Below are 10,076 nucleotides of genomic sequence, written 5' to 3'. Positions count from 1 at the left end.
ATCAATCAATGTAATAAGCGATAGATTAGGATTAATTAATGCGATCCGGTTGATATATTCGCCTTTGAAAAATGGTGATGAGATTGGTGGGCCACTCGCTTGTGTGAGCCACTCGCTTGTGAATTACGTTATGGGGGTTTATGATTACATAAGAAATAATTACATCGGATCATCCAATAATCCGGCCTCCATAGGCTGTTCGTTCCGACAATCTATGAGCCGCTTGCGAACACGAAGTTTATTTCAGTTATTTCTTTAGGAAACGGGGCCGCAGTTCAAAGATCCAGAGCTATATATACAGTAGGAGGGACCTGGAACCATTTAGTTTATATTCAACCGGTAAAATCAATGTCTGTTGGTCTACAGCACACCTGAACGCCCGACGATAGATGCATGGAAAACCACCCGCGATATCCGCTGGATAAACTATACTTTCATGTTTTTGACGACAGCATCTATTTGGCCTGCGCAGCCACCCACGCCTCGTGTGCCTTCTTCTGTCGCTCCCAATCCTTGCGGAGCTTCTTCGCCCGGCTCTTGGTGATCTCTTCGCCCTTCGAATCGCGGGTAGGCAGACCCTCATCGTCCCAGGCGCTGTACTCATTTGTACGGAACATCTCGAGGTGACTCAGCTTGCCCTTCTCCAGCTGTTTGAGAGCCTCCTGTTCACGCTTCAGTTTCTCGGCCTGCTTCTGGCGGGCGCGAGCCTCCTTTTCTTCCCGTGCCTGGATCATGTCTTGGGTAACTGGCCGGACGAGAGCGGGGAGATTGTCACGGTCCTCGAGGTAGACACCCAACTCGAACAGGTCGATGTCTCGGACGCGGTCACAGAGGGTGAGGATATCCTTGCCGACGGAGTCGGATGACTGCAGGGAAGAAACCTTGGCCCGGAAGTTCGACAGGACTTCGGCATAAGGCTTAGCGGAGCCGGAAGCATCCTTGGGGGCGGGCTGCTGTTTGATTGCTTCCTCGATTTGGCTGGGAGAGATGCCCTCCTTTGAGCGGGCAGCTTGTCGGAGAGTGTCGCGCATCGTAGAAAGCGGGAACAGGAATGGCTTGGCCTCCTCGGGGACATCAATACCAGACCAACCAATCTCAGTGCTATCGGCAGTGGCAGTTCCATTAAGACCGAAGATGTTAACGATGGAAGTCACCCAGAGAGCAGCAGCCTTGACATCCTTGGGGTTCAAAGTGGCCTTATCGGCGGTGTTGTACTTCGTAATAAGCTCGGAAATGGACTGCAAGGCAGCTGGTGTGTTGAAGGAGTCGCAGAGCTGGTTATATACCGCAGTCTTGGCCGCCTCCAAATCGGTAGCAAATGTAGTGTCGGTGCCAGAGCCCTGGAGAGCGGCGGGATCCTTCACCTTGAGGAAGAAGTTGTTTACCTTGTCTTCCCAGGAGTTTCCGGTATTCACAAGATCGTCAGTGATCTCAACACCATCCTTCCAGCCACCCAGAAGGAAGACGATGCGCAGGCTTCGCGGGTTCCAGTCCTTGCGGTCGAGGGCCTCGCGGATAGTTGTGAAGTTCTTCAAAGACTTTGACATTTTGGAACCCTGGATTGACAGATGGCCCATGTGCAAAAAGTAATTGATAACTTGATCATGGTTGTGGCTATTGAAATAAGCCTCACTTTGAGCCAGTTCGTTATCGTGGTGGGGGAAAGCAAGGTCGATACCGCCGGAGTGGATATCAATGTGTTGGCCGAGCCGAATACCATGAAGGGTACTACACTCGATATGCCAGCCAGGCCGTCCCTTGCCCCAAGGGCTGGGCCAGCTGGGCTCACCCGGCTTGGAAGCCTTCCAAAGAACGAAGTCGGAGGCGCTCCGCTTCTCTGTAGTTTTGCTGGTGAGGGAGCCTTCTCCCTCCGCAGCGAGTTTGTTGTCCGAACGGCTCCATGGCTCGAGGCGCGCATAAGGGTGCCCCGCCGCCTCGAAGGATTCGATGTCGAAGTATACCGATCCATCCTGGGTGGTGTAACCAAAGTTGTTTTTAACAATACGGTCCACGTAATCGGCGATCTCCGGACCGTGATCCGTCACGCGCATCAAATCATCGGGGTCGAGTACGTTCAGGTCCCGCATATCATTCAAAAACCGCTCCTCATACTTTCGGGTAAGCTTGGTGAAAATACTGTGGTCATCGGCATCAATGGAGGTACCCTTCAGAGCATCCAGATACGGCAGGAGGACATCCTGCGCATTCGTGTAGAAGGACTCGGCGAACACTGCAGGATCGGTTGCGCTGTTAACGCGCTCAGCTTCCGCCAGAACCTTCGCAGCCGAAGTGGCGGTCTTGATGTGCATCTTGACCTTGGCCTCGTCATCACCCGCCTTCTCATTGCCCGGGAGAGCGCCACCATTGAGAACCGTCGCATATGTTTTCGCCACGGTATCTTGGTATTGTGATGGCGGCAACTCGGGATCCAACAAGGAGAGGTTCTTCTTGAGGTATGCTTTGTAGGCTTTCTTCGTGGTATCGATCACTTCCGCGGTGACAACGGGGTTCACGGCGGCGAACTCATTGAAGAGATGTTGTTGTCTCGCGCGCAGGATAATCTATATGATTGGTGAGTCATTCCTTTCATTTACAAATGAGCAATGCAGAAGAAGCCAAGTACCTTATCATCGATATCCGTAACGTTCATCACGAAATCGAGATCGAACTTAAAGTAGTCGCGCATAATGCGCCGAATGATGTCGGTGCTGACATAGTTGCGGGCGTGGCCCAAATGCGCATCGTCATAAACGGTCGGACCGCAGGCGTACCAGGTAACCTTCTTGCCCTTGGGATCGACAGGAATGAAAGGCGATTTGGACTTGGTCAAGGAGTTGTACACCTTCAAGGGCGGCAGTTGCACTCCCTCATGCGAGGGAGGCTGCCGCCATGCCGGTTGTTGGCGAGTAGACATGGGTCTAGAGACGGACAGAACAGAGACAGACCAAAACCGAAGCTGTTTAGGCCGAGCAAACGAACGGGGAAGGAGGGGCATAAAGTCGGAGGGGCACTTTGCTTTGGAAACAGCGTCGACTCATCGCATTTGCGCCTGTGATTGGCCCTTGCGTCCTGAAAGGGCAGCCCTAAGCCCTAACTTCCAAGATAGGAAGTCCAGCTTTTTTCTACTTGCGGAGATCTGGAGATCTTTAAGACGTCTTGATTGCAAGGTCCCAGCTGCACGCATTGCTCGGACTTCTGCAGCTATGCCGTCTCCGTTCCTGACCCCCGGCTCATCTGCAGGGCCCGACAACATCGCCCTCCTCCATCTGCGACGCGACCAGACCATCCCGACGATCCTTCGAACCTACGATGACCAGAACCTGGGCTACAAGGAAGGCAAGGTGTCCAACACACGCTTCGGTTCATTCCCGCATAGCACTCTTATTGGACAACCATGGGGCTCCCAAATTCCCGCTTCCAAAGTCGACACCGGCTCGCGCGGCCGGAAGGGTCCTACAAAGCGCAAAGCTGAGGAGCTCGATACACCGGGCACGACAACCGGCGCCGAAGATGACACGTCCTCTCTCAAAACGCCAGTCGCTGCTGGCAGCGGCTTCCTCCATCTGATGTATCCCACCCCCGAATCGTGGACATTGTCACTCCCGCATCGGACGCAGGTCGTCTACACCCCAGACTACAGCTACATCCTCCACCGGCTCCGCGCGCGAGCAGGAGGTACGGTCATCGAAGCAGGTGCGGGCAGTGGCTCGTTTACCCATGCGGCCGTGCGTGCCGTCTTCAACGGATATCCTCAAGAACAGCTGGCGAACAAGAAGCAGCGATTGGGAAAGGTGTGCAGTTTTGAGTTCCACGAGCAGCGAGCGGCAGCTGTACGACAGGAGATCTCGGATCATGGTTTGAACGGGCTGGTGGAGGTCACGCACCGCGATGTCTACGAGGACGGGTTCTTGCTGGGTGACCCCAAGACCGGCAAGTCTCCCAAGGCCAATGCGATCTTCTTGGACTTGCCTGCTCCCTGGCTCGCCTTGAAACACCTTGTGCGCAGGCCAGCTTCTGGCGCCGAGTCTCCGTTGGACCCGGGCTCGACTGCGTACCTCTGCACCTTCTCTCCTTGCCTTGAGCAAGCTGAGCGCACCATCCGCATTATGCGCCAGCTGTCATGGTTGAACATTTCGATGGTCGAGGTCAACCACAACCGCATCGATGTGAAGCGCGAACGTATCGGCTTAGACTGTGAAGGTATCCGCGGCGCGACAGTATACCCCAGGACCGTGGAAGAGGCAGTAGTGAAGCTCCAGGAAGACGACCAGCGCGCCAAACGGCTCCGCCAGGCCCATTATGACGGCAAGGAAAATGACCCGGAAATTCAAGAATTTAAGGCCAGAGCTTCCAAGGACTCATCCGCCCAGACTTCTTCCGCACCATCATACAGCCAGGGCCGCTTGATTCACCGCTCAGAGCCGGAGTTGAAGACGCATACTTCTTACTTGGTATTCGCCGTTCTTCCCCGTGAGTGGACAGAAGATGATGAGCAGAAGTGTCGCCAGCAATGGCCTTCTCAGAAGTTGGACGCCCCCGAGCCAAAGAGTGGTAAGAGCAGGAGGCAGGCCAAGAGAGAGGCTAAGGAGAGGTGCTTGCAGGAAGTTAAAGCAGAAGAACAGGAGCAGCCAGCAGAAGAGAAGAATGAGGCATGAAGAACTGTATATCAAAGCATAATTATAAATGGTGTACTATTAAAGCACTGGGTATTGGCAAAAGCATATTTCCTCTAGATGACTCAAGGATGTAATTAATTCAATTTTGCTCATCGCAAAGACCTTTAGTCTTTCAACCCGGTGATTTCTAGAATTAAGAGAAAGTAAAGGGCACGAGTTAAGATGATTGTGATCTCATTCAAATGGACTATGTTCTAAAATGCTCTCAATATGAAGGGGAATTGACATGAAAATATGGCCATGGTATGTAGCGATTGCAAAATCAGGCTAGCGATGACGTTAAGATATCGCGCTAGAGGTTGTTCTCCACTCTGAACTTGTCCCATGCTTCATTCAGGGTTCCAAAGACTGCACTGGAGATCATCCGCTGCTCAGTGGTAGCAGTGGTGGGAATCTAACCAACCGTTATCAGCAAAGGGTATCCATGAAAGTCAGTGCAAGGATATCAAATAACGTACCTTGTCGGGATGCACCTTAGCAATTCCCTTCATATATTGAATTTTCACCTTGTTCGGCAATACCAGCTCCGACAAGTTGATCTTCTTCCACCCAGAGTCGGCCCAAAGAACAGTATCAAGACTACCCAGCAGAGCGCGCAGATTGTCCTGCTTCCCGTTCCTCCAGGTTGCGATTCTGGCGTCGACACTGTCTGAGAGAGCGAATTTCTCCTCATCAGCACGCTCGGAAGCTTCGTTGGCCTCCCGCAAACGGCTGACAGCTTTCGAGTCTTGACCAGAGCTTGATGCTCCACCCAGGTCTGACAGCGCAGAAGCCTGCTTGGGCGCAGGAGTTGCCCGTTTCTTGACGGGAACTGCCTTCGTTGGGGGCTTGCTGATACCAGCGGCCTTCTCGCATCGGTTTCGGCCTTGAATACTGGTGCTTCCGCCGTGGCCCACCTCGACAGCCAATTTCCATACCTGCGCCGCGTCGACCCATTTCTCGAGCTGTTCCAATGCCTCGGCTTTGCGCATCAAGGCCTTGCCGAAGAAATCCTTCATTGGCTTGGCGGGCTCGCCATTTCCAAGATCAATTGTTTCGGATTCACCCTTCGAGGGACCAATTAAGGCCAGAATAGCGTCGGCATCGTCAACGGCGGACTTCGGTTCACCGGTCTTCAGCGCTGTCATCGCGCGGTTGCTGCGGATCATGATTGTGATTGGGTGCTTTTCAGGGAGCATGTTTAGAGCAGTTGAAAAGCTCTGATAAGCAGCTGCATAGTCACCTCGCTTATACGCTTCTGCGGCCTTTTCGCGGTGGCGATGCGTAGACTGAAGAGCCTCGGCCGATACAGGTGGAATAGGTCGCGGCGGGGCTTTAGGATGCACCGGGATTGATGCTGAGCGTGTCTGAGGTGTGACTTGTGATGGAGTCGCCGGTTTGGGATGTTGGGATGAAGGGGCGGGAGAATCGAAGAGATCAACAGCGGGTTCAGGCGCTGGAGGCGGTGCTTGAGGCCGCTTTCGCCTTGCTGAACTAACATAGGCTTGTGCCGATTGCTCCTCCGTGGCAAATCGTGACAGACGAGATTTGGGTTCCGTGGAATTGGGACGTGATGGCCGTTGCAGGAAATTAGGCTGTTGCATGTGTTGGGCGGGGGATCGAGACTGCTGGCGAAGGTCATTGCCACTAGTATCCGGCCGAACAGGTTTACGAGGTCGAGCATCGCCGGTTTCAAGAAGCATGGCCTCATCTGTGAAATCTCGTGGTTTCTGTCGCGGTTGATCTGTCCTGTCACCACCACGTCGAGGTGGCTGCGGTGGAGGGAACGAATCTTCGCGTGTAGCGGAAGCATCTCTCATCCACTTGGGTTGGCTGGGGTCATGATCCGTATTGAACTCGTTCACAGCCTGCTGGAACTTTTTGCTTCCTGTTTTCCAGAGAGAGCCGGCAGTTTTCCAAAGGTTGTTGCCAAGCTGGGATGCGATTTGGGCCGGGTCTTTCTCGGCACCGGGGCTCATACTGTCATCTCGTCGAGGAGTCTGTGACCTGCCTTCCCGCGCCCAAGACGGAGCATCACGATGGCGACTACCAATTCGCTCCACTGGGTCATGGGATGGACCGTTCGACGGTGATTGTCCCTGTGACTTTTGTCTAGATTCAGCGTGGGCTTGTGTGAGAAGCCAACCAACAGCAGCCTGCACATCTGTCCCTGACGGTGTAGCCCTTAGGGCCTGGCGAGATTTTTCCGCGAAGAATCCCATATCGACCAGCTCCGCGATAGCTCGATCCTCATCGCTCGACGGCATGGGCGATGCATCTTGGCTCCTCGTTTCTCGAATTGAGGGAGCCGGAGGCGATGGGGTAGGCTTTTGCCGCGGTATTTCCGACACGGGCTTCCCCAGCAATCCAAGGAAGTCGTCATCGTCATGTTGTGCGGGAGGAGGGGCGGCCGCTGTCTGGGGCTTCAATTGATTGAGGCCAAAAGGATCGTCGTCGTCAAATGCATCCAATCCTCCTGTGTTGTCGCGCATTGAGATCCCTCTACCTAATGAATGTTGTGAGGTATTGGAGCCGATCTGGGGCGAAGCGTTGGAGCTCGGGATAGGGAAGTTCGTTGATGCGTCCACAGGCGCCGCAGCATTGAAGGCGGCTAATATATCATCGTCGTCGGCAGGAGGAGATACGGACTGTGAGACTGGCGCGGCAGCAGGGCTCTGGGTACGGCCTTGCTCAAGACCGTCCCAGAACTGATTGTTCTGCCCCCCATATTGCGCCTCGTACTGACTTCGCTTCTCTGCTTCCTTCTTTGCCTTCTCCTCCTGCAAACGCTTTTGTTGTTCCGCAAGTGAGAGGTTCTTGTTTGCGGCGGAGGAGTTGAATGAGACCAGATTGGCGAAGCTATCTCCGGTGGACGTGGCGGGTTTGGAAGGCGACGGAGTGCGGTTCGAGGCAGCGGACATGGGCGTTGACCTTCCAGAGCCACCAGTGGACCGTATATTGGGGAACATGAGGCCAGAGCTCATGGGCGGCGGTTTATTTGATGGGGCGTTCGAGTTGTTTGACCAACTCAACCCGTTTAGGTCGTCCATGGCGGGCTAGATAGTGCCCCGTTGCGGAGGTGAGGGGGGTGATATCTGAATGGCTCCGGGGTAAGGATTAGGAAGTAGGAGACGCATATAGAAGGTAGTCCATGATCTCACCACACAAAGGACAAGGAAATTGACAATTTGACAAATGCTTACAACTTCATGGAGCATGTGCCAACGCTCCCGCCCCCCTGCGCATGTGGGGATGACGGCGGGCACGTGATATTTCATCACTCGATGTTTTTTTCCGCTTGAAGCAGCTGAACAAGTAGAATAGCCACGTTTGATGATCTGAAAGTGGACTTTCATTATTTTCTGCATTCGTAGCTGGAATTGATTTTCTTTTCGTCTCCTGGGTGCGGATGATTTAAGTGCCGGGGGGGGACCGTATAACAAGTTCGGAGATACATATAACTATACTCTTCGAACCGGTCTTGGCGTGGGAGCCCATGCAATTGCAGACGTGACTAGGTAGACGATGTTCCGATGCCATGGGACTGGGCATGAAATTATGGTGCACCTATGTATTTCCAATTTGCAAGTACATTACTGAGTGTACTCCATTTCATAATGCAAAGAAACGGAATCTTCCCAACTGTGTTTGTACAGATGCCCGTGGAAAATGACGCGTTAATATTATCCTAGGGTTGTAGCAAAGGCGCTATTCATGCATATATATTCCTTAGACAAAAGTTTCTTCTAGATCTAGGGTGTGTAGTCATAGTATGGATCCTATGGAAAGGTCAAACGAAAAGAAGACCCACACCACAAATGACCGGAACTATGAATATGACCGTCCAATCAATTTCGATCTTGTCTAATTTGACATAAGGGGGAGGCGGCGAACTGGCGAATGTGTGGGCTTTGGGATTCTTGCATGATGAATTCAGATATATATTTCTCGCACCTCATCTTGTACTTAGCTCTCCAGCGGCCACTGGCAACTCTGACATATCGCCGTACGGGAATAAAATAGAGTATGTATAGTGGAACTCTCTCTCTCTCTCTCTCTCGTCTAATTTGTCCACATTTGTCCACATTTGTCCACCCCACTGGAACCGGCCAACGATTAATACCTATCATCTTAACAGACCAAGAGACTCGCGTTCAAGCTTTGCCTTCACTCTGGTTACCATAGCTTCTCCGTTATCGGATTCGTCGATTATGATATTTGCAAACACAAATAAAGACCAGGGGCTAAGGTCTGAAGACAAGTCCCCGTTCAGCTTCCTAGAATACAAAATCAACTCCGCGAATTGTGAAGCTCGCAATAATCTCCACTTTTCAAACAATACGGCATGTGACTCCATTCCGTTGATCGTGAAACTGGCAGCTTGAGGTAATCATTTCCTCAATCATGATCCATACTGCTCAACTGTCTTTTTCGTCCTTGATGACGACTTTGTCATCACCTCTGGCAGGCTGGCTTTTGTGTTGGAAATGAGTCCTGTGCGAGACTGCGTTGCCTCCGAAATAGTAATTTTCAATTAATGACGATCTTGTCAAGCGCAATGGCAAAAGAAATCCACAGACCAAATCTCATATCCAACGCCCGGAAACTTTGTTAGCGTCATTCAACCGCTTTGTCCACCGGAGCAGACGATCGACTAGGCCATGTGGGTGTACAGGGCACCATATCATCTTCTGCGCGCAGAAAGGGAGGTGTTTATCTTTGGGCTATAATATAATTTTCCGATCTCACACCTCACACAATAACTCTTCCATAGTCCAGCCAACGCTTTTGGGTGGCGGGACTCAACAATTACAAAAAAGGCCTGGCCTACCGAGTCTACATGCGTGTATCCATGGGCGGACATGGCATCGAATCCGCTAAGTGAGAAAAAACCCGAGGACGAATCAAAGACGAACGCGAAAAAGCCATATGGTAGAATGGGCAGAGCTGATTGAACAATGCATTGTCAAGCGACAGAGCGCGCTAAAGCCAGACGGGCAAGTGTCTCGGACGAGGCAAGCACCCCCCCCCCCTGGAGCCCCCTTGCTGGCAAGCCTCCCGACGAACCAAGTCTCGACCCGATAAAAACCAGGTTCATGCCAAGAAAGTCTGCAAGTAAATGCACGCCAATGCAAGAGAAATGCACGAACGGCACCGTGGCTTCAATAAGGTGATAGACCAATGGGGTGGGCACAACTTATATGCGGAATTGTGAAAAGCACGGATCAGGGCCGGTAGGTGGACAGATCGAGGGGCGCGACCCACTCCGCGAACCCCTAGATGCTGATGGCGCTGATCTCTCCGAACGCGTATCCTCTGCGCTGGAGCTGTCCGACTTTGCAGAGACTTTCATGCACACGGGGGGCAATAAATACGGTGAGCACAGGTGCTTCTAGCATTCGAGGCTATGGAAGCTCGCTT

General features: G+C 52.6%; 3 protein-coding genes across 3 annotated transcripts; 1 reads left to right on the top strand and 2 right to left on the bottom strand.

The window, feature by feature from the left end:
• Positions 1 to 455: 455 nt before the first annotated feature.
• N7498_010465 (cysteine--tRNA ligase) lies at positions 456 to 3,009 on the bottom strand (the record flags this gene model as incomplete). The annotated part of the gene is made up of 2 exons (XM_058457521.1): positions 2,624 to 3,009; positions 456 to 2,561 (listed from the first exon to the last, which is right to left on the bottom strand). Exons 1-2 carry the CDS (start codon positions 2,993 to 2,995, stop codon positions 456 to 458), a joined length of 2,478 nt encoding a protein of 825 aa, XP_058304420.1. The 5' UTR covers positions 2,996 to 3,009.
• A 194-nt stretch (positions 3,010 to 3,203) lies between these two features.
• Positions 3,204 to 4,655, top strand: trm61 (tRNA 1-methyladenosine methyltransferase subunit GCD14; the record flags this gene model as incomplete). Its single annotated transcript, XM_058457520.1, has 1 exon — positions 3,204 to 4,655. The coding sequence occupies one exon, from the start codon at positions 3,204 to 3,206 to the stop codon at positions 4,653 to 4,655; it is 1,452 nt and encodes a 483-aa protein (XP_058304419.1).
• A 242-nt stretch (positions 4,656 to 4,897) lies between these two features.
• N7498_010463 (UBA/TS-N domain protein) lies at positions 4,898 to 7,705 on the bottom strand (the record flags this gene model as incomplete). The annotated part of the gene is made up of 2 exons (XM_058457519.1): positions 4,898 to 5,070; positions 5,135 to 7,705. The coding sequence occupies 2 exons, from the start codon at positions 7,703 to 7,705 to the stop codon at positions 4,969 to 4,971; spliced, it is 2,673 nt and encodes an 890-aa protein (XP_058304418.1). The 3' UTR covers positions 4,898 to 4,968.
• Between the last annotated feature and the right edge of the window lie 2,371 nt (positions 7,706 to 10,076).

This window comes from Penicillium cinerascens, assembly GCF_028974065.1.
Source record: "Penicillium cinerascens strain IBT 15544 chromosome Unknown scaffold_4_segment0_segment1, whole genome shotgun sequence".
Taxonomy (NCBI): Eukaryota; Fungi; Ascomycota; class Eurotiomycetes; order Eurotiales; family Aspergillaceae; genus Penicillium; species Penicillium cinerascens.
This window is presented reverse-complemented; position numbering and strand designations above follow the sequence as displayed.